At 41.3% G+C, this 17,792-nt stretch overlaps 3 protein-coding genes across 3 annotated transcripts in view; 2 read left to right on the top strand and 1 right to left on the bottom strand.

Annotated features, from left to right (window-relative positions):
* Positions 1-3,382: 3,382 nt before the first annotated feature.
* Positions 3,383-8,540, top strand: LOC117384917 (elongation factor 2). Its single transcript, XM_033982090.2, has 14 exons — positions 3,383-3,540; positions 4,509-4,723; positions 4,847-5,028; positions 5,098-5,309; positions 5,401-5,579; positions 5,651-5,756; positions 5,837-6,089; positions 6,165-6,360; positions 6,443-6,566; positions 6,668-6,910; positions 7,054-7,407; positions 7,484-7,666; positions 7,737-7,869; positions 7,948-8,540. Exons 1-14 carry the CDS (start codon positions 3,538-3,540, stop codon positions 8,139-8,141), a joined length of 2,577 nt encoding a protein of 858 aa, XP_033837981.1. The 5' UTR covers positions 3,383-3,537; the 3' UTR covers positions 8,142-8,540.
* Positions 8,541-8,598: 58 nt separating this feature from the next.
* Positions 8,599-11,864, bottom strand: LOC117384926 (BTB/POZ domain-containing protein 2). The gene is made up of 9 exons (XM_033982106.2): positions 11,316-11,864; positions 11,123-11,242; positions 10,802-10,958; positions 10,605-10,710; positions 10,337-10,534; positions 10,067-10,259; positions 9,896-9,983; positions 9,635-9,781; positions 8,599-9,545 (listed from the first exon to the last, which is right to left on the bottom strand). Exons 1-9 carry the CDS (start codon positions 11,834-11,836, stop codon positions 9,384-9,386), a joined length of 1,692 nt encoding a protein of 563 aa, XP_033837997.1. The 5' UTR covers positions 11,837-11,864; the 3' UTR covers positions 8,599-9,383.
* A 511-nt stretch (positions 11,865-12,375) lies between these two features.
* The window catches only part of LOC117384914 (protein unc-13 homolog A-like), a 29,292-nt gene continuing 23,875 nt past the window's right edge, over positions 12,376-17,792 (top strand). Inside the window, exon 1 of the mRNA XM_033982086.2 lies at positions 12,376-12,674. Within this exon, the coding sequence (XP_033837977.1) occupies positions 12,653-12,674 (22 nt within the window). The 5' untranslated portion in view covers positions 12,376-12,652. The remainder of the gene's footprint in view (positions 12,675-17,792) is intronic.

Raw genomic sequence — 17,792 nt, 5'->3', positions numbered from 1 at the left:
ATAGTTTCACATTCAATTCACCTCATGCGTTTTGTCATGACAGCAAGTTGAAGCAAGATATATTTCTACAGAGACAAACTGCGACAAACAATAATATTAAAACTACTTTATGCCACTGATAGAATAACAATAAAGCAGGATAATCCCAGTAAACAATTTCTGAAATAGACAATATAATTAAAAGGCCTGTGCTGTAACAGATACATAACAGAATGTACTATTATTGGTCAAAAAATTGCCATAGAAGTCACTTTTTCAATATTTTACAGGTCAAATTAAATTGTATTACAACAAAAATAGCACAAATGTACACACAATAAATACTGAGCCCCAAAATATACTGTTCGAGCGTTCATATATTGGCAAGGTAAGTTTATTTGTATAGCACAATTCATACACAAATTAATTCAAAGTGCTTTACAGAATAACAAAGACATTAAAATCACAATAAAACAAATCAAAACGTAAATAATCACAAATAATTATCATAAAATTAACATTAAAAGAGAAGAATGCAGAATAAATTGAATGCTAAGCCGATATAGTATTTCTTGTGACAGACCTAGTGGGTTATAAACAGCTTTTAAAATAAAATGTCACATTACTTAACCAAGATATAAAACTAACTAACCAAACTTCATTGTAATTTTTATTAATATTTACCAAAATTCTGCTAATTGAAATGTGTCACAAACAAAAACGTGTGGTTTGAACTTGCTGCGTTATCATAGTCATAAATATTTGCAGCTATTTGCATCATGTTTGCCATCATAAATCAGTGAATTTCATAACAGCACAGCCATATTTTACATATTTTAAGTTTGAAAGAAAATAATGTGTAAAGTTCATTCAGTTATTTATCACATATTCTTATATCTTGCAACTATCTCAGCAGGGAAGGCCATGTTTCATTCCGTCCAGTTTTCTTTAAAAAAATAAATCCTCATCTACCATCTGCAGCACGAAGCAGCAGTCACAGCCTCCACTTCAAAGCACTGTTACACCTCAAGATTCATCACAGGCAATTTTCTCTTCATTGAAAGCGAACATGTCTTTCTACCTTACACTCACTCTCTAGGAAAACCCAGGCTCACTCTTTTGATTTTTATAACAGTTAAAATATATTATTTTAACTGTTATAACCCCATCAAATTTGCCAAATGTATGTATGCTATAGAAATAATAATCCTTACATAATATCAAAACAGCCTGATAAGTAGTGATAATTGAGATATTTGTTGACTCGTGAGCAAATTTGTACAATCGTAAGCCTGTAATGGTTTAATTGCCTGACAGCCGAACTCTGCTATCTTTATATCTGCTATCTTTGTTCCCTCCTAAGATTACTGTGCCAAAGTACAGGCAGCTATTATCTCTACAGGACAAGCACATCTCATACCAGGAAGAGGGCGTAACTCAGAACTCTACACATTAATTTCCCCCAGACTCCTACCTGATGTCATAAAAATGAGACTTTTCAACTTTGGATGTAACAAAAGCAATTCATGCGTTTGTGATGTAAGAATAGCCTGACTACATGGCTCCTCGAAATGGCTCTAGTGTTTGTACCCTTATAGAGCAATGTGTGGAACCATTTAGCTGATGTCTTTTCATATTGACTCAAAAGCTTTGGAGAACGCACCAGCAGGCTCTCTATTTATACTTACTGGTTCAGTAGTCACGAAACACAGCAAGTTCAGTGATAGATGTAATAGCCACCTGGGAAATTTTACAGCTTCACAAGCATGGAAAACATGAGATCATTATCAATAGGTTTCTTCTGAGTAGAGGTGGGTAGTACTCAGTTACATGTACTCAGTTACATTTACTTGAGTAACTTGTTTTTGTATTTACTTTTCAGAGTGCTTTTCTAACAGCATGCGTTTACTCCTACCAGACTAATAATTTTAGTGGAGAAACAGTACTCTTACTTGAGTAAATGTTTTAGTTACTCTTCCCATTGTAAGTCGACAAGTGACAAAAGCTTTATGTCAACATTATGAAATTATGAAACATTTGTGTTCCTTGCACTCCTCCTTCAGATATGATTTATCTCATTTATGTGTCTATCCTTAGTATTGTGCCATATTCAGTGTTTTGTCCTTTCAATTAGGCCTACATTAAGTTCAAATTATAAATCAGATGTTATGTCCCAACAGTTTAAATTGCTTAATAGTAGTTTTCACAAATACTGTTTTACTCTTACTTGAGTAATTACTTTGTGGACCTTCTTCTTCTTTAAATTTTATTTTATAATCTTACTTGAGTACAACTTTTGGCAGCTCTACCCACCTCTGCTTCTGAGGCTGTCCTACACTAACCTCTTTGCTCATTAGATCTTTGAAATCAGATCAGTGTAGCCCTGCTCATTAATACTGCAGAGTGTGTTCTCCTTCCATCTTGAAACATTGGGAAATGGGTTTCAAATAAAGTACATTTGTTATTCTGTGTCACTTACATGAAGTACAGACGTACATGAAGAGTTTTTCCATGAAAGCAAAAAAAGAGGACAAGCTCCAACCTCAATACTATTGGTGCTATAATGGTGTGGAGAGGGACGCAATAATGCAGTGATCATCAAAGCAAAATAATGTCTCCCCATATAATCAAAATACAATTCATCTAATAAATAAATGAGGAGCAGTATTTTGCACTTTGTCCTTCTGATTTCTCATTATCTGTCTTTTATACCCAGATTACATCAATATTTATGCAGAGTGGCAGCTGGAGATAGAATATAGTAGTAGATAAACTAACTTCCATTGTGGAATAATTATTTATTAATCATACTGTAGGAAAAACAATATCCTCTGATTTCACTAAAGCCTTGTCTTGTTAGAAAAAGCAGCCTTGCCCGGACCGTGGCTTCTCTCCAAAGGCCCAATTATATTCCTGTTTTCGTGCCATAGTGCACATGTGAACATGGTTTTGTCAGTACACTTTTATTGAGACTGCTGTTGTACTACAACTACTACAACTGTCCTGCTCAGCCCACATTCATAAGAAACACATGGATCTTGTGGTCCCATTCTACCCTCTTCTGGTCATGAACTGTTACAGCACCCGAGTGCTTGTGTGTGATGTCACACTCTCAGATGGGGGGCAAGAGAACTCTTTATCCAACAGTATTAATTAAATTATTATTAAAGCACTGCGGTGCTATGTATGTTGTAGTTTACGCTATGGCGTTTGTATAAAAGTATATTGTTCTAGACTTAGATTATATTGGCTTCAGTAGTCTATATATGTGCGAGACTGTGTGGTGTCATGACTGACACACCGCACAGTTTTGGCACACACCTGTGTACTCCATGGTGCACTCACAGCCACTGGACATTCATGCTGTAAAATGATATGGGACGAGGAGCAGCGCCTCTAGCTGGTGGTATTTTGTACTGCACCCACCAGGAGCATACACGGCCGCTGCAGAAACAGCTCGGTCTCTTCTGCCCTGTCACCACCGGGACCGGCTGTCCTCAGAGGCAGTGCTCACCGCAGTAAACCCTAACACGTGAAGACCAACCGACAGCGGCCAAAATGGTGAGTGAACGTCCTGGTCATGCTTAGGCTAGTCAAAGGTTACATATATTTTATTTGTCATCCTTACCTTGCACAACCTTCAGTAGTACAGCCATGTAGAGCGCGCACATGAATGAACAGCGGGACACTGTTATCTCATTATAGCCCTAGCCTCTTCTGAAGCGCAGAATAAAACATTCATTGACCGTGAATAGCAGGTCTTGATGATCAGCTGATAGGCCTGTGATGGAAAGTGTGTCGCAGTCTCCCAGAGATGCAGACCGTACCCTAAAAACGCAGAATTGAGGGGGATATGAAAATGACACGCCCATATAGGCCTAAATGTTATCTCAACTAGTCAGTTTTTCTAATCAGTTTTTCCTTACAAATCTGTCCACCATGTGCACCTGCTTGAGGCTAAGTAGGGACATGTAGGCCTGTAGCCTGCACCATGCTGCGGTCATCTATCCACCCGATAGATGGTCCCTATAGTAAAAAAGAAATACCTAAATGCGCTTGGAAACATTATTGCAGGTTATCAGCTATGTATTTATTTCTTATTCTGTTTCACTGTTAGGTAAATTTCCCTCCCACGTGGGTTAGATCAGGAGCGTTTCTTGGATAAACGTTTTAAAATAAAAAGTCAGAACCTGTTTGAAAGAGATTACTCGTGCGCCTTTTGTGTTTTGTAATTAACTTGAAGCTGTAAGTTTGCAATGTCAGGCCATTCTCCTGCATTGAGTGAGCGGTGGTGACTCACTCATTTTGTGATCCATTGCCTATTGGGAAGTCAAACTCCTTATACAGGGAGTGCATAGCACTGCCAAGCTGCGGGATTCAATTTCCAACATGCCTTTCTTTTTATAACTGCACTTGGTACAGAGCTAGGGAGCCACTAGAGTGCATAAACAACACACGCATGTCATGAAACAGAAGTCTGTTGAAAGAATGAATACTTTACCTCATTTAACTCATGCCCCTCCCATCAGGTGAACTTCACCGTGGACCAGATCCGAGCGATCATGGACAAAAAGTCCAACATCAGGAACATGTCTGTGATTGCTCACGTGGATCATGGCAAATCCACTCTCACCGACTCTCTGGTGTCGAAGGCTGGAATCATTGCCTCGGCCCGAGCTGGAGAGACGCGCTTCACAGACACTAGAAAAGACGAGCAAGAGCGCTGCATCACCATCAAGTCCACGTAAGCCTCTATAAAGGGCTTTTACATAGACCCTAATGCCTGCACTGTTGAACAATAAAAGTGAGCTTTAACTTTTAAAATTAATTTTCCATGTGTCTCCTTTTCACATGATTCGCTTCCCAGGGCTATTTCTATGTACTATGAACTTGGGGACAATGACATGGCATTTATCAAACAGAGTAAAGATGGAAATGGCTTCTTAATTAACCTGATTGATTCCCCGGGCCATGTGGACTTCTCCTCTGAGGTGACAGCAGCTCTCAGAGTCACTGATGGAGCCTTGGTGGTGGTGGACTGTGTCTCAGGTAGGTCTTGAAATACTGAAAGATGTCTGTCCTAAAACATATAAACCACATATCCTGCCCCTGTCCCAGGCGTGTGTGTGCAGACAGAAACGGTCCTGCGCCAGGCCATAGCTGAGCGCATCAAACCAGTTCTGATGATGAACAAGATGGACCGGGCCTTGTTAGAGCTCCAGCTTGAGCCAGATGAACTCTATTCAACATTTCAGAGAATTGTAGAGAATGTAAACGTCATTATCTCTACCTATGGAGAGGATGAGGGAGGACCCATGGGAAGCATCATGGTTGGTGTCATAAGACTATTATTATTATTATTATTATTATTATTATTATTATTATTATTATTATTATTATTATTATTATAAATCTTCTTAGATTGACCCAGTTATTGGAACAGTTGGTTTTGGCTCTGGACTGCACGGCTGGGCCTTCACCCTGAAGCAGTTTGCTGAGATGTATGTGGCAAAATTTGCTTCTAAAGGTGCTTCTAAAATGAGCCCTGCAGACAGGTGCAAGAAGGTGGAGGACATGATGAAGAAACTGTGGGGAGACAAGTAAGCATGTGTTACAGGACTGAATTCTCTTTATAATAGCACACAAGTAAATACACTATGTTCCTTTCAAGATACTTTGATCCAAGTACTGGAAAATTTAGCAAAACTGCCACAGGTCCTAATGGACAGAAATATCCACGTACCTTCTGCCAACTGGTGCTTGACCCTATTTTTAAGGTGAGCCTATCTGGCATACATTGTTTTTTGTGTGTAACAGAGATGGTTTTAACAAGTAAGACATCCCCCTTTTGCTTTAGGTATTTGATGCCATCATGAATTTCAAAAAAGAGGAAACAGCCAAACTAATTGATAAGTTAGATGTCAAACTTGATGCTGAGGACAAGGAGAAAGAAGGGAAGCCTCTACTAAAAGCTGTAATGCGGCGCTGGCTTCCAGCAGGTGAAGCTCTCCTACAGATGATCACTATTCACTTGCCCTCTCCAGTGACGGCTCAGAAGTACCGTTGTGAACTGCTCTATGAAGGCCCAGGGGATGATGAGGCTGCCATGGGTCAGGACAACACAAAGCTCATTTGATTATATGCATAACTGCTCTTTTGTCATTTAAGGCTCTTTCCATCTTTAGGTATCAAAAACTGTGATCCCAAGGCTCCTCTGATGATGTACATTTCCAAAATGGTTCCCACCAGTGACAAGGGGCGCTTTTACGCCTTTGGCCGAGTGTTTTCTGGCATTGTGTCCACAGGCCAAAAGGTGCGCATCATGGGGCCCAACTTCAGCCCAGGCAAGAAGGAGGACCTTTATCTTAAACCAATTCAGAGGCAAGTCTGGGATGTAAAATAAGACACATTACTTTAGGTAAACATAGGTAAACAATATTAACAAATTATATCTTCAATGCAGGACAATTCTCATGATGGGTCGCTATGTAGAGCCAATTGAGGATGTCCCATGTGGTAACATTGTAGGTCTTGTGGGAGTAGACCAGTTCCTGGTTAAGACTGGGACAATAACCACATACGAACAGGTCAGGCGACAATATTATTTGGGGTTTTTTTCATGAAAATTGTCTGTGTTTTTTTATTTTACAGAAAAAAACCTAAACTTTTGCATTTCTTTGATCTGCAGGCCCACAACATGCGAGTTATGAAGTTCAGTGTAAGTCCTGTGGTCAGAGTGGCAGTAGAGGCCAAAAACCCAGCGGATCTGCCTAAACTGGTGGAGGGGCTGAAGCGCCTGGCCAAGTCTGACCCAATGGTGCAGTGTATTATTGAAGAATCTGGGGAGCACATCATCGCTGGAGCAGGAGAGCTGCACCTGGAGATTTGCCTGAAGGACCTGGAGGAGGATCATGCCTGCATTCCACTGAAGGTGCATTATTCTGTCAAACATATAGGGCAATGCTAATGATAATAAAATAACTACAGTATATCAATAATTGGCATTGTTGTCATGGAATGTAGAATTGTAGATATAAAATAATTATATTTTTTCCCCTTTTTTGTCCTTCACAGAAATCAGATCCAGTTGTATCTTATAGAGAAACTGTAAGTGAAGAATCGGATCAACTGTGCTTATCAAAGTCCCCAAACAAGCACAACCGACTCTTCATGAAAGCTCGCCCCTTCCCAGACGGCTTGGCTGAGGACATTGAGAAAGGTGACGTCTCAGCCCGCCAGGAGCTCAAGACCCGCGCGCGTTACCTTGCCGACAAGTACGAGTGGGATGTGACAGAAGCCAGAAAGATCTGGTGCTTTGGTCCAGATGGAAGCGGGCCCAACCTGCTCATAGACGTGACAAAGGGTGTTCAGTACCTCAATGAAATTAAGGACAGTGTGGTAGCTGGTTTTCAGTGGGCGACAAAAGAGGTAGCTGTTACTGGCACATAACAACAGCAATGAACCACTTCATTATTATGCTGTAATCTTTTTCCTCTGTCTAAAGGGAGCTCTGTGTGAGGAGAATATGCGAGCCATTCGTTTTGACATTCATGATGTGACACTACATGCAGATGCTATCCATCGTGGAGGTGGACAGATCATTCCCACTGCTCGCAGGGTTTTGTATGCCTGTCAGCTCACTGCACAACCCAGAATCATGGAGCCTGTTTACCTGGTGGAGATACAGGTGAGTTATACATGTTTATTTCTACATGTTGTTGAGCAGATCTAACACTTTTTATTACTTCCTGTTGTAGTGTCCAGAGCAAGTGGTTGGCGGCATTTATGGTGTGTTGAACAGGAAACGAGGCCATGTATTTGAAGAATCCCAAGTGATGGGCACCCCCATGTTTGTGGTTAAAGCTTACCTGCCCGTCAATGAATCCTTTGGTAAGATACAGCTGATGACTGGTTTAAATTTTTAAAAAAAATCTTTCATTTAAAAACTATTGCATCTGTTTTCTGTAGGCTTCACTGCAGACCTGCGCAGTAACACTGGTGGACAGGCCTTCCCTCAGTGTGTGTTTGACCACTGGCAGATCCTCCAGGGAGACCCCAACGATCCTGCAACCAGACCCTCACAGGTTGTCAATGAAATCAGGAAGCGTAAAGGTCTCAAAGAGGGTATTCCTGCTCTTGACAATTACTTGGACAAATTGTAATCACTGTTCCCAGATAAAATGCCAAATCTATCTGTAAACCCTATCCCATGGGCACTTTTTTGCACAAGCCTAAGAATACATCGCACACATTCTTTTGACTTGTTAGAAACAGATATAGAATTGTTAGATGGTTAATTTCATGGCTACAGTACACTAAGTGCCTAGGGCCAGGGTTTTGCAGGATTGGAGTAGAACATTGTATTATCGCTTTCCTAATTCATTCTCTCTGAATCATTGGCCAGATTGGGCCTGTAAAGTGCACTGTGACATAGCTGCAATATTTCTCATTAATAAAATGTCATGTACAAAAAACATTCAATCACAATCTGGAGTACACATTATTACAACTGAACTGCACTTTTGTTTTGTGTATGTAACAAATAAACACATCAAACCAAATTGACTTTGAATATAGATATGTGCTGAGGTAGCTAGAGTTACATAGATGAGAACAGAACACATTTTCTCCACTCTTTAATCAATAGTAATTTGAAGATACATGTTATTAAATGACATAATATACAACCCTTTTCAAAGCAAGAGGGAATGTCCTCTTAAACCCACACTTTAAGAGCAAAGCAAAGAAACAGTGTGCGTCCAGAGAAATAATGAAATAACATATGCAAGGCCAAGAAGTGCATTTATCTTGAGTTTAGGCAACTACCAAGCAAGGTCACAAGATATAACATATTGAACTTGATGTATCCTATTTATATTGAGTTAAATATAATACAGCTTTGCCACTATGCCCAAAAGCCTATGAGGTCTGAGTTGTCGCAAGTTACAGTTTGAGTGTAATCAAGTGCTGTTAAATGCAGGTTTGCATAAAATGTTGACGCGGACACTTTTCTTGGCAAGTCAGTTTTACTAATGCTGTGAATTTCTGAAGAAGAGATAATTATAAGAATTAGCAAACAATTAGCAGTTATTTGATGTATATTGACAGCAGTGAGATGCTGTGGTTAATTGAGGTTCTTCCATAACTTCCTGCATCCTTTGTGGAGTCTGGTACAGTGTTTATGACACAAAGGTTTAAAGGAAATGACTGCAAAGGAAACATAACAGTATCTCAAGTGACAGGTTATGCCCATGTACTGACTCTTTACGTAAAGCCAACAGCAGTTCATTAGATGGAGGATGGTGTGTGACAGATTAGCTCCCAGGACGCCAGCGTCAGCGTGACCCCCGTGCTGGTGTTAACATGTCAGGCTTGATGGAAGATCGTGAGCACATTGGGGTTGACTATGTGTAAAAGATGACCTCTGGGATTTGTCCGTCCTCTACCGAAGTGCCGTTGTTGTTCCCTGCCGCGTAGCAGAAGGTGAAACAGGTCTTTGTGCCAGTAGTTGATGACTCATGGGTAACTTTACGCATCCCCTTAGTGCCATAATGCGAGTCTGGACCCTGCAACAGAATAGTAGTGTAATATCCAATTCCAATTTTTGTGAAGTTAAACAGGGATATTGCAAGAGCTGTAAATGATTACTACGAACCTTTAGTGTAGCACAGGCAGTGTAGTTGACATTAGGCAGTATCTCCACTGGTTCTTTAAACATGACCCTAAAGGTGTTGGCAGAGCCATCACAGCTGAACCCTGTATCATTCTGTCCCAGCACCGTGTTACTGTCCGTGTGTATTATCTGATGGAATCAAGCACAAAAAACTAAGAGGGGCAATAATAATGGGGCATAGGGGCATAATGTGCCTGTGGCTTTGGTTTGTACTATTAACGACAACTACAAGAATAAACAAACCTGAATGTTAACTTGATAGTCTGTTGGCCCATGTATTGATCCATAAAGACCAAACCCAACCACAAATATTCTTCGATTTACAGAAAACCTGGCAACATAATAATATGTATAAAATGTAAATACAGAAAAATAACAATGCTGCTGTAAATGTGCATTACTAGATGCTCTCACCGTATACGGTCACTGGTCCCACTGTATCCCCAACGACTTTCCACCTGTGCAAAACGTGTAATGCTGCACTCCTTCCCGCGGAGGCAGCAGCGAGGACGGTCAATGAAGTCTACCCGTGGCTTTGGGTTGACAGTGAAGTGAAGGAAAAGGCTCACAACTTCTCTGTCAGTCAGAATACTGGACTGGGCGGGACCTTCATTAAAACAAAAAGTATATATATAACTCAAACTAATTATTTTGACATGTAAAGAAAGACAGATGATCGTTTACCTGCAGCAAACTCTTCTATGGTCATGAGAGGAAATCTGATTAGTGACAAAGCCTTGCCCAGAACCTTGCGTTTGTTTTCTGGGGTGGGTTGCAGCTGCTGTCGGTGGGCTTCAGCCTCTGCCCAGCGCACTGCAGCACTGAACAAGCGAACCTCCCGCACACCCAGAGTGTCCCTCTCCAGCACCGCCACCAGTGTATCTACAGTAAAGAGGTTTAGACGAAGCTCATACAGATGAAAGAAATGTACTTAAAAACTTCTCTGCACTACCTAGGTCAATGTCTGTGAAGCCTTCTGCAGCAAGAGCATCTCCTGTGTTTTTATCTATGTTTTCGAGACAGAGACTGGCAAGTTGAGGTTCATCAAACAATCGTGCCTGAAACAACAATATCCATATTAAGTCCATATTAAGTCTACATCTGCATTGGAGTTACTCAAGAAATGTTCAACTCTGTTGTGGTTCTGACCTGTGTTAGTAGCATGAAAGCATTGTCTGCTCTCAGGTTCTTCTTGAGAAACTCCACACAGTGAGCCTCCAGGGCTGGCACTGCATACTTCTTAGCTGTGTATAGTGTGGTCATTACGGTTTCAGGTCCAATCTGCACTTCGTCTGAGTACAAGAACCTGAAAAAGACATGTTGTTTCATTACTCACCCACAAATATGCATGCACTGAGCTATACGACAATTATTATAAGACTACAAATTCCTCAAAAAATGTTTCCTACTTGAAGCATTAAAACCACGCCCACCAGTTTCATTCACACTCTGTCAGACAGGTGGTCTTACTTGAGGAGGGCCAAGAAGGCAGCTGGCTCCACGTCTGGCAGTTCGATCTCCGTGGAGGTGGTGGCCATACCGCCGTTAAACATCGCGTCAAACACGGCACTCCCCACAGCCAACACAAACCTGACACGCATGACAACACAACACGTTATTATGTTCACGAATATTCGTGTCTGTATTTTTGTGTACTACTCACCTGTGCGCAGGTATCCTCTGGACCCCCATGCCTTTGCCCACTAAAAAGTGCACGTCACTGAGCACTTCGTTGTTGAAGAGAAACGCAAACCTCTCTTTGACTGTGCTTTTTGTCGCTTGCCAATTGTACACAGGCTCTCGGTAAACCAACACGGAAGCGGCGGCCATCGTGGCTGTCGGTGCGGTGGTCGGAGTAGCGTTGGAAGCAGCGCTGGATGTCATGTTAGACGCCGGGGCAGCCATGGCTCCCGCTGCTGCAGCTCCTGCCGCAGAGGACTGCTGCAGGGAGTTGTGCGCAGGCGGCGGGGCTCCGCTCGAAACACCGCTGCTGTCCGCTCCTCCAGGCCCCAACTGCGGGTTGGGCCGCCTCGCTGCACCCTGAGCTCCGCCAGCCGCACCCACAGCTCCGCCATTGGAAGCGGGCATAGAGAAAACGCTGTTGCTCGGCTGGCTGTTTCCCAAAGGACCTGGGCCCGAGAAATTAAGACAGGGCGGCCTGCCACTGTTGTCTCCAGCAGCCATCTTGAACCTCACGTAGGCGTAAACAACACACTTCGTCTGCTGCTGGATTACAGGCGTGTAAGCAAGGTGACAAGCATTTTCTGCCCCCTAGTGTTTGATTCCTGGTGTTACAACTTTGCTTAGTCAAGTGCAACAATATAAAACGTGTCACTGATTTGAAAGTCGGACGAGAGCAACAGGATTAGGATGAAGTCGTATGTTACGATAGTTTGGAAAAATACAAAAAACTTAACCTCTTTATTATTTATTACTTTTCACAAAGTATTTTAGAACCCTTTTATAGTAACATAAACACAGCCCCTTTTAAATAAACTAGTTTCTCTTTTCAGCGCACAAGAGAACAGTGAATTAAATTCCTCATCCATTCTTCATTGAGATCAGAGCATCACTGAGCTCAACATAACGAGCCTATCCCTCCCCCTGCTCCTCAGTGACGTCAGGGCGGCGGGGCACCGGGGAGCTGTCCTCGGCTCGGGGTGCTGGTGCTGCTGCTGCTGCTGCTGCTCAAACAAGATGGCTGTGCGCGGCGCAGTTGGAGCAGCGGCGGAGCGCAGAGCGAGTTGAGGCAATGCAGAGGAGGGAGAGTGGAGGGGGGCGAGAGTTTCAGTCTAGTGTCTCATCCTGCCAAAAGAGCAACAGTCCCACAACGAAACAACACACAGGCGGAAACCAGCTCTGGACATGGAACACTTTGGGTTGCGTTAAAAACGGGCTGATTTTGTGAGTTTTTACGCGTAACCAAGACGGACAGACTGAGCAAACAAATCACGGAGCAGTAGAGGACAGCCGGGGACGCTCGCACCGCTGATAACAGAGATGTCCCTGCTCTGTGTAGGAGGTAAGACGGCATGTTTATGTGTTAAATGTGTCCTGGTTATCACATGAGACTGCAGCACTGGGTTGACAGCTGTTCGCCTAGAAGGAAACGCGCCCGGGTAGCTCAGGTTTTCTGCTGAATTGTCATTAAATCAGAGCGGAAACCCAACTCTTAAACCCTCGGACACAGCGGTGTAAAATGTTTATATGTATAACAAGTAACAGGCTTCGATAAAGTAATTAAACCAACGCACGTTAGTAGTATTTTATTTCCCGCCTTTGGATGAAGATTAGCCTCTTTGCTAACGTTTGAATCTAAACTGCTGGTCTACTATCACATCAACCGTTTGTAACTGATAAACTGATTTTAGCATAATTGTTGTTAGTGTTCATAGCTAATCTGACATAATAGGCTGTAGCAGTTGTTCAAACACTATGACATCGTGTACAATTGGCTATTTGACCTTGTATGCTTGTCTTACGTTATAATTCACATTGATCCGTGCCTTGACAGTGGGCTTTTAAGGTGTGGATGCCTAATTTCTTCACCGTGAGTATGTGTCATCTTGTGTTCATTCATGCGTGGGCACCCGAAGGAGGAGTTGGACCAGGAAAAGCCCCTGTCTCTCTGCCTTTCTTTGCCTGTCTGCCCCTCCGTCTGTCTCTCTTACTGTAGGCGTGAGGGAATACTCGCGGGCGTGTACACTCCCCAAACGATGCGTCACCGCCCCTGCCTCTGTCCCACTACCCAGTATCACCTGATGCTGCTGATGCTGCTCATGCTGCTGATGCTGATGCTGCTGGTGATGAGACACCTCGGGGTTACAAATGAGCGTGTGGTGTGACTGTTCATTCATTCAAACAAACCATGTCATTAAAAGTGAAACCTTAACCAAGCCTAAAGTAAGAGCCATATTTAATTAATGAATAATCTACAAGTGATGAGAATAGCATTAATCACATATTGCTATCTTATTACCTCTAGTAGTATTTTTACTACTTATAAAGTCAGCTACTTTTTAGCCAGTTTCTTATTTTACGGTTTTGGCTACCACAACCCCCTCCATAAAAGGCCTTCATGGGATGAGCACAAAGTAGCTTCTGAAGACTAAAATGTTTAAATAAATACATGTCACTTTTTCCATTTAAATATACACACTTAAAGTTTTCATTCATACATATGTTTTTGGAAAAAAAGTGACACATTATTACATTTTATTTTAAAATTATAATGTTATGATTCTAACTGTTTCACTCTTTACTTTTTATCATCAAAATATACTAAAATGTGCAAAAAGGTCATTTAAGAAAGTGAAGATATGTTACAGATGTGAATGGGGGGCAAAGGGGCACCTTAGATATGTCAGCGCCTCTGTAAATGCCAGTAGCAGTGGGGGCAGGTCCACTGACTGTGCGTCTGCTCTGAGCCTCTTGGTGCCTGTCGGACTCCGACCTCATTCATTCATAAACTCTGCAGTTGTCAATGTCGTGCACTGCCAGACTCACTTAGCAAAGAGCTCTCGCTCTCCCTCTTGTTCCTGTTACATCATTCATCCTACCTGGCCATGAGCTATTTCGAGTCTATTCACAAACAACGCCCGCCTCTTCAAAAATCCATCCTTTCTTTATCTGCAGACAGCGCATTTGTGACACAGAATACACTTTATTTTGTCTTGTGGATATTTACTCGCCAAGTCTTGCTTTTATTTGGCTGCTGAATCAGGGAGTAAGATGTCAGCTAGACACATATCAGCAATTCTTTGCCGATATAAGCCAATTTCCCGCTGTTGCATGCTTCCAATCTTTATAGTAGACCATTTTACAGTTTTGTTTTGAAGTTTACATTCAAACTAAATTTGCCCTACAGAGCTGCATTTTCGCATTTCATTTTACAGTCCTAACCAAGACATATAAAAAATATATTGTCCCAAAATTGTCCAGTGAATTTCCTAATCTTAAATGTTAAAACTTCATAGGTGACCAGTGAATGAATGGGACAGATAATCATTGTGGCCTAAAACTCCATTTGACATAGCAATATACGTGTATCCTAATGAAGTTTGTCAAGTTTTCCATAGTTAAAGTTCCATGTTGTAACATTTTGGCTAAAAAATATTTATAATGTTTTATTGTTTAAAAATAAATTCTATCACTTTTTATTCTAAAATGATTCAAATAAGGATCGCTTGTACAAGTTTCCATCCAATATGTAAAAACAGTACATTAAACATGTAACCTGGGGCAACAGTAGCTCAGCTTGTTGAGTGTTTTGTCTACTGATCTGAAGGTTGGCAGTTCGATTCCTTGACCTAAACATAATTGTTAGAGTGGTCAAATCCAGCCACAGGTTGGCGGAGCGATTCCAGCTCTCACAAATAAATGCTATTGTTGTGTCCTTGGGCAAGACACTTAACCCACCTTGTCCCTAGTGTCTGTGTCCTCTGGAGTATGAATGTGTGTGTGAATAGGCGAGTGGTTCCTTGATGTAAAGCACTTTGAGTGTCTTGAAGATGGAAAAGCGCTATATAAAAATGTCACCGTTTACCATTTAACCTTTTACTAAATAGCATCATAATCATCCTAAATGATTAGACCATTTTATAATTCAGTTAAAATACAAGTATATGTTTTCTTTTATCTAAAAACAAAAATGGCTCAAATAATAAGTCATGAGCTGCTTCTTTGCTGAGATGGTAATACCCACCATATTTATGCAACATCAGGAACACAGAACAAGAACATTGTCAGTTCATAGTTCATACATAATGGTGGAGAAAACGCCTGGTCTGTTTGTCGTGGGGTGGCTGAAATCAGCTTTTACATTTCCGGGCATTTCAGCGAACAGGCTTCTTGTCTTGATTTGAGTTTTTGGCAGCCTCCTTAGCTCCCATGAGTCACACTGTGCTGTGTCAGAGGTACTTCCTGAATGAAGAATGGAGGAGGAGGAGGAGGAGGAGGAGGAGGAGGGTGAAGATTTACAGTAAGGCATGCTGTATTCTTTCACTGATTAAAACACATCTTGATTGGTTATGCTATGCCCCTTTCATTCATTTAACCAGCAAGTTTAGTTATGACTTTGCCCTCATTTTCGACTGCCAGGTTCTGCACCAATGACCTAGATCCTGAACAATTGATTCTATGTGTCACCCTTTAACAGGTTTATTACATATGAGTTATAGGGCATATGTACAGCGCATGTATGTGAGGAGAGGGTCATCCTGTCTGTTTGTGGATACATGTAGTTGAAGCTAAATAATTACCCTCTATAACTCACACTGTCACAGAGATTTATGGCCTTGCGTGATTATTAAACCTCAACTTTCCGCTGTCAAAAAGCCAATTCCCTTTTATTGATCCCCTCCATGTACCAATATATATGCTATGTGCTATTTTTGGAGCAGAGCTTATAGTGCTAAAAGGAACAAGCAGACTCCAGTGCAATGTGTTTTAAGCTATAGTGTAAAGCCTAGCATTTTAACACCACTGCAATTTTATGAATCTTCTCCAATGTCTGAAAATAGAAGCGGTCCTCTATAACCTATATCCCTCCAGGCTCAGTGATAAATCAACTGGATCACTGCAGAACGGCACGGCTGTAAGACTGCTCGAGCTGCTCCTGAAGGCAGTGCATTTTCACATATACATATTTCATGTTGTAGCCTGGACTAAAGACTTCAGACGATGGAAATACAGTGAAGTTTAGATGAAACGTGTGCTTTAATAAGACTATTATACCTTATTATATTTAGGATGGAAAATGTCTGCTGTTTGCTGTATTTATTTTTGTGTTTGAACCTAAGAGCTCTTTTGTGTAGGGATGCACCGAACCAAGTTTTTTCTTTCCCGATACTGATGCCGATACTGCCAATACCCGATACTGATGCCAATACTAGGGCAGAGACTGAAAATATAATTTATTTTCCTTAAAATTATCCAAATGTGTTTTGTAACTACAGAACAACTTTGTAAACATACAAGTTTAATATTATGAGACATTCTGGGTCAACATTTACACCAGTTTATAGACCAAAATGGGATATCGGCTGAATCAATTTCTTGGAAAACGTTATTCGATCCACCAAAAAATGTTGATATTGGGGCTGATATCCAATACTCGTATCGTATCGGTGCATCTCTACTTTTATGCCTAGTTGTGATGTAACAGTGTGCATGTTTGGTTTGTGTTTGATGTGTAAGTCCAGAGAACAGCTCGAAACAAAAAGCTCATGCTGAGTCAGGCCATTTTCCAACCACTTTTCACTTGATTCCTGTTACCATGGACACCAGCCTGACCGACCTTTGGGGTATACTTTGAAAACCAGTGTTGTTCATCAGAAAGTGATTAACAAAAGACTCCTCTTATGTGGTGGGCTGGAAATAACAGGGTCACTCACAATTTAATAGAATACGAAATACATAGCTCACGATAATGTCACAATATGGCAATACATGTGATTATCAACAAATATAATATCATGTTCCTCTTTTAAAAGGAACAAATACACATTTACAACAGTATTTTTGTTAAATCCATAGACTGTAAAGTCTAAAACTACTTTCCCTACATCACATAAATGTGTTTACTTTCTGTAAATAACCAGCACAGTTTTACTGCTGCCACAACTTACGTTGTGAAATATAATAAATGCAACATCATGAATCTTATTCTGTATTCATGATATATCATATGGATACATACATTTTTTGGCACACCCCTAGTGATGATGGACATGAATATCACATTCATTACACTACAATATTACATGCATTACACTGAGACTGTGAGAGCGGTGAGGACCTTTAGAGCAGTGTGTAGTACAGCATTAAAAATGCATGTGGACATTACGTCAAAGCTGGTAAAAGGTGCTGCAGTGGGGAAGCCTGGGCTTTAACTCTACCCTGACAAACCTCAATCACATGAGGATTTGGACAGAGACAGGAAACACAAAGTGTCTCTTAAATATTCTGCAAGACACATGACACTGTGCTTCACATGTGCACGGTGGCATATAATAAACTCTACTTTCTCTGTAGTCCGTAGTTGTTTTTATGTTGTTCTTTTATTAGTATCAGGGCTGTGTTAAAAGAGGCTAGAGGCTGCAGGTGTAGGAAACAGACCAGATGGTGCTTCTGTGTGTGA

This window comes from Periophthalmus magnuspinnatus, chromosome 17, assembly GCF_009829125.3.
Source record: "Periophthalmus magnuspinnatus isolate fPerMag1 chromosome 17, fPerMag1.2.pri, whole genome shotgun sequence".
In the NCBI taxonomy this organism is placed as follows: domain Eukaryota; kingdom Metazoa; phylum Chordata; class Actinopteri; order Gobiiformes; family Gobiidae; genus Periophthalmus; species Periophthalmus magnuspinnatus.
This window is presented reverse-complemented; position numbering and strand designations above follow the sequence as displayed.